This window comes from Panthera tigris, chromosome B1 (genome assembly GCF_018350195.1).
Source record: "Panthera tigris isolate Pti1 chromosome B1, P.tigris_Pti1_mat1.1, whole genome shotgun sequence".
Taxonomy (NCBI): Eukaryota; Metazoa; Chordata; class Mammalia; order Carnivora; family Felidae; genus Panthera; species Panthera tigris.
The window spans coordinates 22,781,470-22,799,093 of record NC_056663.1 but is presented as its reverse complement, the minus strand read 5'-3'; the positions used below and the strand labels follow the sequence as shown (position 1 = coordinate 22,799,093).

General features: G+C 36.2%; 1 protein-coding gene across 5 annotated transcripts in view; it reads left to right on the top strand.

The window, feature by feature from the left end:
• Positions 1-9,123, top strand: part of TUSC3 (tumor suppressor candidate 3) — a 270,582-nt gene extending 261,459 nt beyond the window's left edge. For 4 of the 5 annotated variants that reach the window (XM_042983058.1, XM_042983060.1, XM_042983061.1 and 1 more), the window contains one exon: positions 8,827-9,123. In XM_042983058.1, coding sequence (XP_042838992.1) covers positions 8,827-8,842 — 16 coding nt within the window. In that variant the 3' untranslated portion in view covers positions 8,843-9,123. Of the gene's footprint in view, positions 1-2,106; positions 2,168-8,826 lie in introns of all 5 variants that reach the window. The other variant, XM_042983057.1, reaches the window with a different exon arrangement.
• Positions 9,124-17,624: the final 8,501 nt, after the last annotated feature.

Sequence of the window (17,624 nt, the reverse complement as noted above, 5' to 3'; positions counted from 1 at the left end):
TAACTAAGTTGCTAATTATCATCATTAATTCAGATGTAAATATTTCAAACTCATTTGTATTTAATCTCCTTTCCTAAGCAGGATTTTCTTTACACTGAAGATTAAGTAACTGTTTTATATTTGCATGATTCAGTTGAGTGAAGAACAGATTTTCCCTGAACCTTTTGACAAACTTAATTGGACTCCTGAGTCCCTTGAAACTACCAGTGAAATATCAAGATTATTAAGAATTTGGTCTAATTACCATCTGAGCCATGGTTCAGAAAGGAAATTTTATTCCAGGGGTAGCAATGAATTCCTTTTTATATTAAATAAAGATTAACTTTAGGCTTGTCCCATCTTCAAAGAAAAGCAAAGAGCTAGTAGTGATACACGATAGTCTTCAGTAATGGGTAATTCCCCATTATTTTTCAGGGACACACTTTGACCTACAAAAAATCAAAAAATTTCCATAAAAGTACTTATGACCCATGTCTCTCATTTAGTAAAAAACTAAAATGAACCATTCTCTGTTAATTACCACTTCACTTCCTGTTTATAAAACTCTTTAGAGAGAGAGAGTGGCAGAATGGACAGATAATATTTACATTCAGAAGAGTGGAGTTCAAGTTTAATGTATATTATAGTAATTGAGAGCTCTAACTCTGCAGTCACACAGATCGGAGTTTGAATCTTAGACCCTCTCTTCACTAACTTTGAGACTTGGAGTTAGTCACTTAAGTTCTTGGTCTTATTTTTCTTCATTTCTAAAATAGTGTTTTAGTTTCTTTATGGGGTTTGGAGACAGGCTCAGTTGTTAGGTTTGTGTCACGTTAATGCTGTATCGTTTGCCAAGATACTTAACTCTGCTGAGCTTCTTTCTTCATTGGTAAACTTGGTCGAACACCTGTCTCAGAATGTTGTGGGGAAAAATTATATAATTCGTAGAGCCTGAAATGTAGGCTTCTCGATAAATATTACTTCGCCTACGTCTTACCTTTACAATAACTTTAGCATTTTACCTCATTACATTTGTGTTCAGCATTTTACTTCATTACCTTTTTCACTAAGTATTCATACAGAACTGTTTCATGTATTCAAGTCATTTTCATTCTGTAATACTGTATGGTATTATAGAGAGAAGTCCTTGAAAATACCTTTTTTGTATCTCCAAAGTGCTGTGCACATAGTAGGTGCTCTTCGTATTAGTTGAACGTTGAACTCAAAAACATTTTTTATTTATTCCTCATCTAAATGCAATAGGAACCGTTAAGATAGAAAAGTAGTGGGGAAAAAAGAGTACTGGTTTGCCACATTGCACAACTCCAGAAGATGGAATTCACATCAAATGACACCCCGTGGAGTTGTCAGGGTATTCCACACACCTAAAGGGATGTGTGGTGTGTTGAAAGATAATTATTTAGAAACCAGAGCTATAAAGATACTTATTGCAAACTCAGATTGATTCTTAGCTGGCTGACATCAAATACTAAAAATCTATTATTAATTAAAATTGCGTATAATGGACATGGAAACTATCTTCTATTGTTTTTTTAAAAAAATACTTGTATTTCCTGATGTCCTTGGCTATTTTGAGAGATAATGAGTAACAAAAAATGGATTTACCTTCAGTAATGGAAAATACACAAATAGCTGGAAATGAGAGCTATTCATATGAATTTTGAGAAAACTATGATACTGAATAAGTACAGCAGGGCCAAAAAATCCCAGGGTACAGTATTATAGCAGTATCACATTTTCTGTATCTTACATGTGGATCTTTCATCTGTAGAGACCATATTAAATATAGCCTTGAGCCGTACAGATATAAAAATAATATCAAAATGGTGTGGTGATCAGCCCATAATACATGTAACTGCTAAGAATTTCACTGGGATTGTCTTTCTCCTGCTGGGTTCCAGCTTTGAAGAATGACATAAGTGACCAAAGATGTAGAGAGGATTCGGGGAAGAGCTGGAATGCTCTAAAGGCACCATTGTCTGGCCCTTCTCTTGTATAGATAAGGAATACAGTGCTAAATCTTGTAATAATACTGTGCAAATGGAAATTGAATCTTAAGGACTATTTTTTCCATATTGTTGTATTTCATTGTGGTGTATTGGAAAGTGATCTGGACTGAGTGAGAAGATATGATTTGGACCATGGCACTTTAAAACTGTAACCTCAGGCAAGTCTTTTAATCTTCTCTGAGCCTCAGTTTTCCTCATCTTTCAAATAAAGGCCATAATATTTATCTCATGAGTAAGACAAGTTGTAGCAAACTATCGTTTTACAGATGTAAGATAACTTTTAACTGTGAGACCCCACATTCCAGTCGTGGGCTACTGTGCTTAGCGGCTTTACAGACAAGTCCTCAGATACAAATCTCAAGCAATAGACTCTGACCCATGGAATTAACCATCTGACAAGCAGTATATTTTTAAAATGCTCCTATATGTGCATACGCACTCCACTCCAAACAAAATGTAATTTCATTTAGTTACCTGTGTTTTATTACTTTAAGGAGGAAAGCAGAACCAAAACAAATGACAGAAATATACTGAACTCTGCCTAGGACAGGTGTAGTCTCAGCCCTTTTTCAACTAACGAAAATGTCAAGATAATAAAATAAAATACAAGTGTCTGAAATATGTACTAAGATTTTTAAATTTTTTAATGTTTATTTATTTTCGAGAGAGAGTGTGTGTGTGAGCAGGGAAGGGTCAGAGAGAGAGGGACACACAGAATCCAAAACAGGCTCCAGGCTCTGAGCTGTCAGCACAGAACCCATCACTGGACTCAAACTCACAAATCATAAGATCATGACCTGAGCTGAAGTTGGATGCTCAACCGACTGAGCCACCCAGGCGCCCCTCTGTACTAAGATTTTTAATCAACATTTGGTAATTTCAGCAGTAAATACTAGGAACCTCTACATAAGGCCAAAATAATTTTTGTAGAAAATTGTTTTGTTCCTTGACGTTTTGTACTGCACATTCCAAGCCCTTCAACCTCAGAACACGTAGTCTGAGCGGACACACACACACAGATAGCTCTCGAGGGTCAGTTCCGTCTTGAAAGTGCAACTTTCTCCACCATCCAGCACCCCACTGAAAACAGGAAAAGCATAGAGAGCTCCCATGGCCTAGAAGACTTTTTGCTTCTTCACCTTTCCCCCAACCTTAGTCCACACACTAGCTTTATGTTTTTCCCCAGAAATAGTATCCACATTCCTGATCGTGTCTAATCATTAATAATCATGTTAGACAAACTGTTACTAAGTTTCTCTGTGTTCAGGCCATGTAGAGAAGTGGCCTTGGCAGTAGTTAGATTTGACCTCTGGTGCCCTGTGCGACCATAGATACAGAAAGGTTTCCATACTCAAAGATCTCTTCCCTTCTCCTAATAAAGTCCTGAATTTCCTTAGGCCTTGTTTTAGATCGTTTGCTTCAGACTTGAACTTTTTCTGGGTTCAGTAATTTATTATTACAAAGCAAAGAAGCAGGTTAAAGAGGCCTAGCTAACAGCCATGATGTACTTCTCCCTTGCAGTCCCTCAGAACATTTAATATAGAGTAAAGGTTAAAAAAAATCTCACGAATAGGAATCATTGAGTTCCACCAACTACAAGGCCAAACAGGAGTGAAAAATCAAGTAGTGGGCCATCCATGCTCTCTGGAAAGAAGCAAGGCTTTTCCTGTCTTCTCTACCTTTTTTTTTTTTTTTTCCAAAACCAAAATGAAGTGCGAGCAACTGCTGATTGAACACATGAATGATTTCTGTAAGACAGAGTGTCTTGTAATCAGGTCTCCCTGACCTAGTTTGAGAATAGGCAGTTAGTACAGAAGAAAGTTGTGTCCACCCGAAGAGCTCAGAGAACTTAACAAGCTCCCAGTTGGACAGAATTCACTCATTTAAGAGCATTGTGTACATGCTGGTTTTTTTTAAACACCAACAAAAGACAGTTTAAGGTAAGTAAAAACAAAATGCACGCCACTGTTTCATCCCTATTTAAATATTTCACAGGAAGAAAAAAGGAATAAACATGCTGTGCATATAATCAGTGTCTCCAGTGACCAAGACCAGAGGTCTCTTCTCGTTCTACAACCCACAAAATCATTCTAGCACTTTAGTTGACCAGCTCCTCTTTGAAACGTTTTACCTTGGATTTTGTAACATGATACTTTTACACCTTCCTTTTTCCTTCCCAATTATTTCCCACTTCCTTTTGCAAGTCAGATCCTGAACACCTTTCTCCTGAGATCTAGAACCAGACCTGAATACCACATTACCACCTCACCCCCACACGGCTAAAGGGCAGCCTCCTCTGTGCTCCAAACCTATTTTCTGCTCTTCTTCCCATTTTCCCTAAGACGATGTTCTTCTCACAGTCCTAGAGGAGTCACTCGTCTGGGCCTCCATCACTTTCTGTTCCCACTGCTGCCCTCTTGATACACGTGGGCCTTTTTCAGACTATCCCCTAAGCTTATCTCCCAATGTATAGTCATTATCTTCCGTAAGCAATCACTTATTCTAGAGTAACACAGAATTAATTTAAGATATGCACAGATTATGTTGCTTTATCAAAATCCATTAATGGATAATAACAAGAAAGAGGGGAAAAGCTAATACATATTCCTTTACATGATCTAGAAAAGCAAAAAGATAAAAATTTGAAATTTTTCATAATCAACACCTAGGTTATCGATGTCAATTCTTTGGCTTGTTTATCTTTTGAACCTAAGAAGGGATTATACCATACATATTTTATAAGCTACTTTATCCCTCTCATATACATCGTGAATAGATTTTAGTGCCATTAAGTATTCTACAATATGATTTTACTAGGGACATAATAACTCCATTGTATCCATCACCTTAAATTCTTTCAAGTTTGATTCTGTCTGTGTCCTCTATTTCTTCTTATAACACACACAGCCTTCATCATACCCTATGACGTAGTAGTACACGAGTCAGCACCTATTGCCTGTGGACCACATCTGGCCGCCTGGCCATTTTTGTGTGCCATGTAAACTAGGAAGTGTGTTTACAGTTTTAAGTTAAGGGGGGGGGGATATCTTGTGACATGTGAAAATTATTTAAAATTCAAATTTCAGTATCCGTTTTATCAGTACACAGCCAGATTCATTTGTTTTTATATCGTCTATGGGCTGTATTTGCACTACAACAGCTTAGCTGAGTGGTTTCAACAGAGACTTCTAGCCCACAGTGTGTATTCACTTTCTGGGCCTTTTACAAAAAGTGTACGGACTCCTCAGTTAGACATACTGAATACAGCACAATGTTACTGTCATTCTTTGGCACATTTCTGCACTCAGCCCCTTTAGCCTAAGCCACTATCGCTTCATTTAACTTCTTCTCAAAGTCACAGTTTTGCTTTATATGCTTGTTTTTCAATTCCTCTAACACTTTGACTTGCCATCATATCAAGTATATCACTGTGTTATACTTGATTTTGTCTGGGTCTTACTTTCCTCTGGAAGAGAAATATAATGGCCATGACCTTTAGTCATTACATGTGTTACGACCACCCTTCTATACATGATACTCTCATATACGATAGGTGGTCAATAAGTCTTTGCAGAATACTGATTGAGATGGACAGTGTTTGGCCCAAATTTGAGAAAATAACTACCATTTTAAACAATGTTTCTCTAGAAAAACTTATTTTGAATTTCAGATAATAACCTTGCTACCAACTTTTAGAACCTTCGTTCTCAGCAAGTCAAGGACTACATTTTTATGTCAATAAAATGTGTGCTAGTGGGAGGGAGTAATTAGGAAAGAGCCGGACCTGGAAGGTGTTTTGAGATTTCCATCCCATCCCTTCGTTATATACACAGTCTCCTCTGCATCAGTGATGTGCTCTCAACAATAACCAAGTTACACAGACTAGAAGGGAATAGTTGCACCCATTTAAGCTAGAAAAAGGGAGAGTTTCTGGGACCTAACTGTGCTGGTTCTACCCGGCTCTCTAATCCTCCTGTGTAGAACTCACCGGCCTGGCCTCCGACTTCTACTACTACTTGAGTTCGTTGACCATACATACAGTCACTTCAAAGCCGGTCACAGTAGTCAGTGTCTGTCACACACGTGCCGACTACCATGAACTGTGAGGAAAACCATTCATGACAGGGTGGAGGAGAGTCTAGACGGAAGTTGCTGGTGGCACCCAAGGCAGCTGCTCCCTCTCTGAGGAAAGCAGCCACAGCCCTGAAAAATACATTTCAAGTAAGAGGAGGCTATTCTGGTTTGCTATTCAACAGTTTTCGTATTACACAAGTATTTATTACCTTTTTACAGTAAGCATTATTGGAAAGATAATATCCAAGCATTATTAGAAACATAAATATATGAGAACTGTTATGCCCTAAGATTACTAGACAGGTAAATGAAAAGAAAAAAAAATCTTGTGGGAACTTGATGTGTAAGACTGAGGGACAAGTCCCGAGTGGTGAAATCCATATGAAACATTCATACTGGAATATACATTGGCTATTTAATATTAATATTCATGTTAATATTGAATGATTACCTAGAGAATAACAGTGTATCCTTCTCTAAGAAGCATTTTAAGCAAACAGTTTTGACAGGCTTCAAGCTGTCCAATGTCTTCAAACACTTGTAAACTTATAACCCTTTTTATGAAAAAGATTTTAACTATAAAAGAACAGCAAGTATTCTGTTAAACTTATCCTTCATTGTAGAATAGTATCAGTTCAAGATAAAATATATATTTGTCATTGCACAAAAGAATAAAAATGAAGGATTGTTTTAACAGCTTTTTATTTTTTTTATTTTTTTTTTAAATTTTTTTCTTTTAACGTTTATTTATTTTTGAGACAGAGAGACAGAGCATGAACGGGGGAGGGTCAGAGAGAGGGAGACACAGAATCTGAAACAGGCTCCAGGCTCTGAGCTGTCAGCACAGAGCCCGACGCGGGGCTCGAACTCACAGACCACGAGATCATGACCTGAGCCGAAGTCGGCCGCTTAACCGACTGAGCCACCTCGGCGCCCCTTAACAGCTTTTTAAAAGAAATAAGTATTTTAGTTTGGGAAAAATCCCTAGCATGAACCAATAATGTGGTGACTAAGGATTCTTAGTTTATTTTAATATTAAGAAGATACAGAGATCCTTTTATTTTGTAAATTTAACACCTAAAAATGATAGAATCTTTTTTGCTTTTCCAGCTCCCAAAAGTTAGGAAGTATAAGATGATCACAGGGGTCATATTACTGTTTTTGCTCTTACGGTAAAGTATTTTTAGCGGTGATAAAAGGTGATCTTTAGGGCAACACACCTTGAAGTGTTCAGACCATGATTAGAAAACAAAAACCAACACCCTACAAATCCTCAGTTTTGTTAAAGTTATAATTTTTTCAACTTTACATTCTAAATTGTTTATGATCAAGTTTTCTTTTTATCATTAACCCTCCTTCTTCAGTTAGCTTTAATCTTTAGGGGAAGCTTAAAATGCATGACGGAAAATGCCAGAGTTCCTCTCCAAAGGCCACCTCCACGTGCATTGCCATCAGTGTTAAGAATTGTGTGGCCTGAACGGCAGCCGCTGCTGAATGCGCTGGGGACGTTTCCTGCGGACATTCTTGTTCTCACAGGGGGTTAGCCTTGTGGTACCTCAGCCAGAACTTGCTAGTTTGAAAACAGAAGCAAGGTCTTGTTGCATCTAGGTATCAGCACATGATTTCCACCCTTTACTAATTCCTCAGAGACAGATATACAGAGTAATTGTTTTAGTTTGCATAGCATGTTTACTTTATAATTTACATTATATAACATTTTAAGTATTTACTGCAGATTTTATGTCAGGTTTTATTTTTTTTTAATAGTGTTTACTTTGAGCACATAGTGTCACTAGGTTTGTAAAGTACAAGCTCTAGAAAGAACTCTGGAGATCATCCAAACAAACATTCTTCTCACTAATGAGGAAACCGAGGTTCAGAAAGACCAAGAAATATATGACGAGGATATTATAAACATCCAAATAGTAAACTTACTAAGCTTAGTTTTCCAGCTACATGGCTTTTCAGCTATAGCAACCATTAACTTCATTTTCGTTTTAATGTTCAGTTAAAACGTGGTTTGTCTCTGGTTGTCCTACAAAGTTGTGTTGTCAAGACAAAAAAACCACCACGTATTAGAAAAAGGTACAAATCTCAAACAAAGTCAGTCAATGTTGTTTAAACTGACTTACCATTCTACAAGTTCTATTTCTGTTCATAGATTAAAACTTTGCTTAGGGAAGTTAAAAACAGCGATCTTCTGCTTTCATTTCTGTATGGACAAGCATCCATTTGTGTTTCCTCAGAATCTGATGACACGATTTACGTGTACATTCTTTTTGGTTCAATATAATTCAGTTATATATTTCATTTAAAAGAGATCAAGTGTTTAGTTATTTTGTGTAAGTGAACGAATTACGGATTCAAGAGAAAAACGAATTTTGTTTTAATCCATCCACAGTTTTTATTCTAACTTTTACTTACATTGCCAGTTTAAATGCTGATTTAACTATGCTCTAACCAGCAATGAGAGCAGTTCATAGAAATAGGGTATTTTACCCAAACTTAAACACCACTAGTTCAAGTTCTTATCAGCATCTCTCCCACCCCTGCCTCTTCTCCCCACAAGCGTGACCCCATTTCAGGAACTAGTTCAGAGAAAATGCCCCGATAAGAAAGGAAAATGAGGTGAATTAATTATAATTATGACATTTTATATTACATTTACATGTAGTAATTTAGAATGAATAAAAAGCATATTGTGTTTCCTTACTTTCAGCATATAATTTTCTTTCTTTTTCAGCTTTTTAATTAAATGAAGCCAAGTGGGATTTGCATAAAGTGAATGTTTACCATGAAGATAAAGTGTTCCTGAGATATATTTTGAATTCTTGAGTTCATTTCCACATTGTGATAATCTAGCTTATTCTTGTGTAATTTTTTTAAAATGTGAGTTTTCCTGGTAAATTTAAGTTATGGAAGTAGATGGTTCAATTTCATATTAGCACTGGAAAGAACAAAGGAGACATTGAAATGTTTTCGAGCATATTATAGTCAGCGTATGCCTTAGGACTGAAATAAATGACAATGTAATTATCAATTCATGTGTTAGAACTGTTCACTCATTAGTAAGGAAAACCACAATGTTAGTAAGAGGAAACTATGAAATATATGTTAAAGAATCCTTAAGGTTGTACAGAGATAAGGTGTATGCATGAAAATGTCACAGTGAAACTCTACTCTTTGTCACTTCAGTATAAAGGATATGTGTATGATTACAAATAATGTTTTGTTCTTATTAATCATAATTAGATAAAGAGGGAGATGGATGAATAGTGCCTATAACTGGAAGCCTAACCTGGGAAGTGGAGGTTTTTTCCTAGGATACAAATTTTAAAGCAAACAGGACCAAATCAACAAGCTTGAAGGCATCAGATGAGGGAAGCCTCCCGCCCAAACTAGACATTAATTCCTCTCTGACTTTAGAGGTATCAGACGTCAGAGCAGTCCTTCTCTCATTTCACTTCCGGGACAAGTTCTCGGAGCTGACTGGTTGCTGAAATGCTACCGTTTTAAAATTTAGATGTTAAGTTGAAACCCTCTTTAGTTTTAAATACATCTTCAGCTAGAGCACTGTGATAGGCTCACTGAGAATTCTTTCTGTAGGGGTGGGGCGCAACGGGCTTCCCTAGCCTTCTCTGCTTTTCCCAAGACATGGAAACTTCCCAGCAGTGTGGATGAACCTGGAGTCAGAGAAGTCTGGTTATGTACCTGCTGGGCCCCAGAGTTTGGGGGAATTAGTCATTCTTTTTCTCTGTCTTCCCTCTTTGGAAAGTGTAAAATGAAACCAAAATTAGACTATAAAAAAAAGAAAAAATCCAGGAATCCAGACTTAGAACTACAAAACTAACCCAGCGTGGCCATTTTCCCCATGTTCCATGGCAAAAGTTTGCAATTACAACTTGGTTCCCTGAATCCAGATAGCTAGAGAGTAGTCATCCTGTACATGGGTGACTCAGTGAAGCTTTCTTGAAAACCAAATATGGGAATCTAATCGTTAATATGTTTGTATGTCCTCTTTTAATTTATAAAGCGCTTTGGCAGATTTTTTTTTCTTTACAACAACCCTGTAAGGTAGACAGGAATATAAATTTTGTCTGACTTACAAAAGCACTAGAAGCTGAAAGCTGCAAAGAATAGAAAAACAGAGCCTGTAACCGGGCTTTCAGACTCTCAAACCTGAATTTTTATTTTCTGTGGTGCTAAACAGTTGAGAAACACAATCAGCTCAATCAACTTTTTTCTCTTTTTTTTTTTTTTTTTTTTTTAAGATTTTGTCATCTAATTTTCATTAAGATCCAAATAATAGACCATGGAGAACTTTGTTGGTTAGGAGTTTCAGGCACACAGTTTCAAACAGGGACCAGGTGTACATCCACTGAATTTACTTATTTTGTACCTTTATGAAATTAATAAAGAATGGGAAATATCAAAGCCTATAGGGGCATATGAAGCTAAATTCCAGGGCAGTATGTGTGCTAGCAAGAAGTTGTCTTATCAAAACATGATACGCAGTGAAAATTGCATAGTAATTCAGAACTATATTCACCTTACTACATATTCCCAAATCTGTTATTAAAAAGCACATTAGGTCCCCTAGTTCCTGTTCAAAGATTGATAGGTTTAGTACTGAAATGTCACTTACGGAAAAGCATTAAATGATCATGATCATTTATTTAATGCCTATCCCTACGTAGCACTTGACATGTACATGTAACTCCATTGAGTATTTTTACAGTTTCTAAGATTCTTTGAGAAAAGACATGCAATTGAAGTTTGAGACCAGATTTTACATGTAAACATATCTTTATTATAATTACATTGGTCTGTCCCCTTAAGGCTGAGAGTTCTTATTAAACAACATACATCTAGTCTCTATAAAGCTTAACATAGTGTTCAGTCGTGACCAAAGTCAGACAATGGCCCAGGTAAGGAGAACTTCCCTATCCCAGATTAGTAAAAGTTTTCTAGCCTATATTATGTAATTTCCTCTCAACATTAATTTCATGCCAACTATATAAAGACAATTTTTTTTTTTTTAGCATTTTATAGCTTACAAAGTTGTTGCTTTTCTAGACTGTTGTTGCATTAGGGAAGTGATTCTAGAAGGAAATAAACTGCCTCAAGACAAGTTGTTATTGGAAAGTGCTACAGGCAAAAACTACAAAGAGTGGTTCAAATGGAGTTTGCTTTCAGAAGTTTGCATGTGGAAAACCACACATGTGATATAGGCTACCTTTACCTTTGCCAAACAAGTCACATTGAAAAATTAATTTGTATCTACTATGCTATATCCTCCAGCGTCACTTTTCAACCCTATTTACTGTTTTGAAGACTCCCTTAAAAACTGGTATGTTTCACCGTCTCCAGTTAGAATAAAAAGAATGGCTTTCCTACTTAGAATAAAAAAATCTTAACATAAAGTTCCATCTAAAGGAGTTTAATTTCTAACATCTGATGAATAAAATCTTGCATTTTGCTCAGCTGACTGTTCCTTTCATCAGATATTTCACATGAGTAAGCCTAGGAGTGTTGTGTGTATACTGTAATTTTCTTTTGCGTATACAATAATATCCCTTGTCAATTAGCAATCCAACAAGCATGGTGATTTAGGGAGATTAGATCTTGTAACCATAGAGCTTGACAAGTACTCCCTTTCTTGCTATTAGGAGAACCTCCCTAAAGGTACGTGAACAGAGTAGTTATTTCTAAACAAGGCATATTATTTTGAGATCAAACACCGTAAACACTGCATTTTACAAGTACTGGTAACAAAGGCAAACACATTAACTGGAGCATCTAGGAACAAAACAGTTGAGTGGACTTTAGGAGACGGTGTTCCTCAGAGCTCATTAACCATTCGGTTTAAAATATTAAAACGAGGTTTTTCATATTCTAGCAAGAAACTGTACTGGGTCAAACCAATAATTTATCTAATAGAATTTTTCTAAGAGTGGGAAAAGGGGGACCATAGTAGTCACACTAAAATGGTACAAGTATGTTCATGTTAGCCTCTAAATTCCTTTATTTCATTCATGAGCGTATGTCATTTATGAATCTTTCCATACTCCTTTTGTTATCTACTTATGTCTGAAATATATATATGCTGTGTTTTTATCATATAACAGTCTTAAGTATATACAAAGTTTTAATAAAGTATCACACATTCGGACTATAATAGGAAAATCAGGTCACTTGTTGGTACGTGTAATTCCATTAAAAATGATGCATACATATAGGCCATGAAAATGGCAAGATGAAAAACTCTAAGAACTCATGCACTCCACAGAAACACTAGGAAAACTGGCACTGTCCCTCAATATTGCTTGAAGTCTGAAAGATAGTGAAAGGTTGACAGCAACCCTATGAATGCTTAAACAAAATATGACTTAAACTCAGATGGATAGTTTAATGGCATTTTAATCTTAGTCTCCCCAGTCAGCAGTGGTCTTAAAAATGGCAGCCTGTGTACCTGACTGTAGAGGAGGCAGAATGCTCCTGTTCCTAAGGAATAGTGTTTTGACCTGAGGATTACTGGGAGAATTCAGGCAAGGGGTTTGTCTTTGTTTCACCTAACTCGAATTCCTCAGGGTAGAAAAGTGACTACTAGGGTGTTTCTCTGAAATAATGAAATGAATTTTTGCCTCAGGCAGGAGCATGGTAACAGTTGTGACAGACATAGACACAGGGCTGAATGCCTGAATGAAAGGAAAAGCTGGAGAATGAATTACTTTGGGGAATAAAGGCTTTGAGAAGCTGCCATGTGCCAAAACCCAGATCAGGATGCATCCTCAGAAAAGATCTGAGAAGACGCTAAGCTTTTACTTCTTGCTGATGTTTACACCCAGCCCAAGCAAGACATGAAGGCTAGAGCACAGTTGTCAACTCCCTGGATAAGTGCTCAAGGGTGCCCCAACAGAGTCAGTGTGCAAAAGCCCAGGGGACTAGTTTGTTTCTTTTTCTCTCTTTTGTCTGCAGGCACTTAAGGACACCTCTGTCAAACCACTAGCTGACCACTAAACCAATGAAACACAAACTTTGCAGACCACAAATGACAACATAATTTTACAAAAACAGTTTTGAAAATTCACTAAATAGCTACAAAACTCACAGCAAGCCACAAAAACTAGCTGTGGAGAGGGAGCAGAATCCAATTTCTAGAGTTGCTTCATTACAGTATGTAGAATGACCAGTGCAGAAAACATACAAAGTATAAATTATACCCATACACAGGAAAGAACTTTACAGACACTGTCCTTAAAGCAGCAATTCAACTTCCTAAAGACTTTAGTGGTCGGTAATGTACTCAAAGAGCTAAAGGAAACCAGATGAACAAGGTATCACCAATTAGAGAATATAAATGAAGAAATAAAAATTATAAATGGAGTCAAATACAAATTCTAAAAGTGGAAAAACCGTAAGTGAATTGAAGAAGTCCCTAGAGCAACTCAACAGAACATGCAAATCAGACACAGGGCATGAGATGTAATTTGGCAATAACCTCATAAAAACAAATGGATAGAACTGTACATGAGCAGTTCTTATACGCTATCAAATGTAAGCTGCTATTAATTCCAACTAGACTTTTATAAATTTAATATAAACCACAAAGTAGTAAAGGAAGAATTGAGTAACTATATATATATAATATGTCGAAAACAAGTTGTAGAATGACAGAATTCCTTATGAGTAATTTCTTTAAATATAAATGCATTTAGCATTCCACCTAAAGGAAAGATTTGTCAAAAGGATTTTTAAAGTATGATATAAGTATATAAAATTACATAAGAAAGGAAATCTCAAATCAATACCCTTACTTTACACCTTAAGGAACTAGAAAAAGAAAAGCAATCTAAACCCAAAGGTAGCAGAATGAAGGCAATGATAAAGATTAGAGGAGACCTAAACAAGCTAGAGATACAATAGAGAAACAATAGAAAAAGTCAATCGAGACACCTGGGTGGTTCAGTCAGTTAAGCGACCGACTTCAGCTCAGATTATGATCTTGCGGTTCATGGGTTCAAGCCCTGCATTGGGCTGTGTGCTGACAGCTCAGAGCCTGGAGCCTGCTTTGGATTCTGTGTCACCCTCTCTCCACTCTTCCCCTACTCACACTCCCTCTCACTCTCTCAAAAAAATATATGAACATTAAAAAAAATTTTTTAAGAAAAAAGAAAAAGTCAATTAAACCAAAACTTGGTTTCTTGAAAAGAAAAAATTGACAAACCTTTAGCTAGACTAAGAAAAACAAAAATAGTTTTCAAGCTTCTAAAATTAGAAAGTAAGAACATTAACACCTATCCTACAGAAGTAAAAAGGATCAAAAAGTTCTGTAGAAAAATCTTGGAAAAATGGTATTCTAGGAAGATTCTGAGCTCACCTCTTCTTACAGACAAATCAAGGCTTCACCTACATATAATGCAATTCACTCAGAGCGACATAGTGAAAATGACAAAAAACACACACACAAAACAGAGACACAGTGGGAACCCACAAGCAGGAGGGATAGTATAGGTATGGAGGTCCTCCATGAGGAACAAAGGGATTAAGTCCCATATGGGGCACTCCTAGCCCTGGGGACCTGCACTGGGAAGCTGAACCCCCATAACAGCAGAGCTTAACTCTGGGACCTCTGCAAATCAGTGGGGCTTAACCACCTAAATGCTGTCAGGACTGGCATTCTCTTGAAAGCAGCTACCAACCCAATGCACCTGGCAGGCAGCCCCAGTGAGGATCAGGAAGATGCCTACTGAGCCCTACAGGATGCCTTCCACCTAAAGCCACTACCTTCAAGACCAGGAAATGCAGTTGACCTCCAAAAAGCATAGAAACAGAGAGAGACAGACAAAATGAGAAGACAGAAGAATATGTCCAAACTAACAAGACAAAAGTCTCAGAAATACCTAAATGAAACAGAAATAATCTAATTAAGAGTTCCAAGTAATGGTCATAAAGATACTCACTAGACTTGAGAATGGATGACCTCAGTGAGAACTTCAGCAAAGAAAACATAAAAGCCAACCAGACCTAAAGAATACAATAATGAAAATAGATACACTAGAGGGAATCAACAGCAGATTTGAGGATACAGAAAAACAGATCAGTGATCTGGAACACAGGGTAATGGAAAGAACCCAACCTGAATAGCAAGAATAAAGTATTTTAAAAATGAGGATATTTTGAGGGATCTTTGCAACAACATCAAGTGTACTAATATTTGCATTATGGGACACCATAATGCAAAGGAGGAGAGAGAGAGAAAGGGGCAAAAAACTTACTTGAAGAAATAATACCTGAAAATTTCTGTAACTTGGGGAAGGGATCAGACATCTAGGTCCATGAAAAACAGAGAGCTTCAAACAATATGAACACTTTGTATGCAGGTCCATACAGACAATGATAAAGTCAAAAACTAATAAAGAGTATCTTAAAAGCAAAAAGAGAAAAGCAACTAGGTACATACAATGGAAACTCTACAAAGCTATCAAGAGATTTTTCAGCAGAAACTTTGCAGTCCAGAAAAGAGTGGTATGATATATTCAAAGTCCTGAAAATGAAAAGCATACAACCAAGAATAGTCTACCCAGCAAGGTTATCATTCAGATTTGGAGGGGAGAAAGAATTTCCAAGAAAAAAGTTAAAGGGGTTCATCACCACTACACTGGCCTTATAAGAAATGTTAAAAGGACTTCTTTAAGTGGAAAAGAAAAGGTCATAACTAGGGAAAAATTATGAGAGAGGAAAATTTCACTGATAAATCAAACATACTGTAAAGGTAATATATCAAATACAAAGCTAGTATAAAGGTTAAAACATAGAAGTATTAAAATCAATTTTATCTACAAATATTAAGAGATACACAAAATAGATGTAAAATACAATGTCTTATTTTAAAAAAATGGCAGGGTGCAAAGAGTAAACATATAGTCTTTTAGAAGATATTCAAAGCCAACTGACCCAATTTAATATAGACCCCTATATACATAGGAAGTTATTTATGAACCTTACATTAACCACAAACCAAAAACCTGTAAGAGACACACAAAAAATGAAAGAATCAAGCATATCATTAAAGAAAGCCATCGAATCACAAGAGAGCTGAAGAAAGAACAGTTGACAACAAAAACAGAAAACAATTATCAAAATGGCAGTAGGTACATAGCTATCAATAATTACTTGGAAGCATTAAGTCCATTTACATTTAATCAGAAGACATGGGGCATGAAAGGATTAAAAAAAAAAACCACCTATATGCTGCTTTAAAAAAACTTACTTTAGTACTATAGAAACAGAAAGTGCAGGGATGGAAAAAATAGTCCATACAAATGGAAACAAAACATAAAAAATAAAAACTGAGATAGCAGTACAAATCTATCAGACAAATAGACTTTAAAACATAGCTGTAACAAGAGACAAACAGGGGCATTACATAATGCTAAAGGGACCAATTCAATAAGAGGATATAACAACTGTAAATACCTATGCACCCACTGTAGGATCATCTAACTGTATAAAGCAAACATTAACAGACATAAAGAGAGAAATTCACAGTAATACACTTACAAGTAGAGAACTTTAGCTACCCATTTGGACCAATGGATAGATCATCCAGACAGAAAAATCAGTAAGGAAACTGGTGTTCAATGACACATTAGACCAGGTGGACTTAATAGATATGGACAGAACTTTGATTCAAATAACAGAATACACATTCTTTTTAAGTGCACATGAAGCTTTCTTCAGGATAGACCCGTGTTAGGCCACAAAACAAGTTTCAATATATTCAAGAGATTGAAATCATACTAAGTATGTATTCTGACCACAACACTGTGAAACTAGAATTACCAGAAAGATACTGGGGTAAAAACAAAAACAATAGCAACAACAATAACAACAAACCCATGTGAGACTAAACGTTCTACTGAACAACCAGTGGGTCAAAGAAAGCAAAAAGATAATTAAAAATTAACTGAATACAAACGAAAATGGAAACAACCGTTCAAAATCTTTGGGATGCAGCAAAAGCAATTTTCAGAGAATTTGTAATGATACAGGCATACCTCAAGAAACAAGAAAAATCTGAATGAACAATCTACCGTACCCCCTTAAGGAATAAAAAAAAAAGAACAGCCCAACGTTAGAAGAAGGAAGAAAAAATTAGAGTGGAAATAAATGAAATAGAGACTGCAAAAGAAAAGAAAACATAATCAATGAAACTAAAAGCTAGTTACTTAAAAAGATAAAATTAACAAATCTTTAGCCAGAATCATTAAGAAAAAAAAGGAGAGGGCTCAAAATCGGAAATGAAAGAGAAGTTACAACCTACACTACAGAAATATAAAGGATTATAAGCAACTCCTATGAAAAACTATGTGCGAACATAATGGAAAACCTAGAAGAAATGAGTCAATTCCTAGAAACATATAATCTTTCAACAATGAATCAAGAAGAAATAGAAAATCTTATCAGACTGATTACTAATGAAATTGAATCAATAATCAAAAAACTCTCCATAAATAAAAGTTTAAGTTGATCATATGG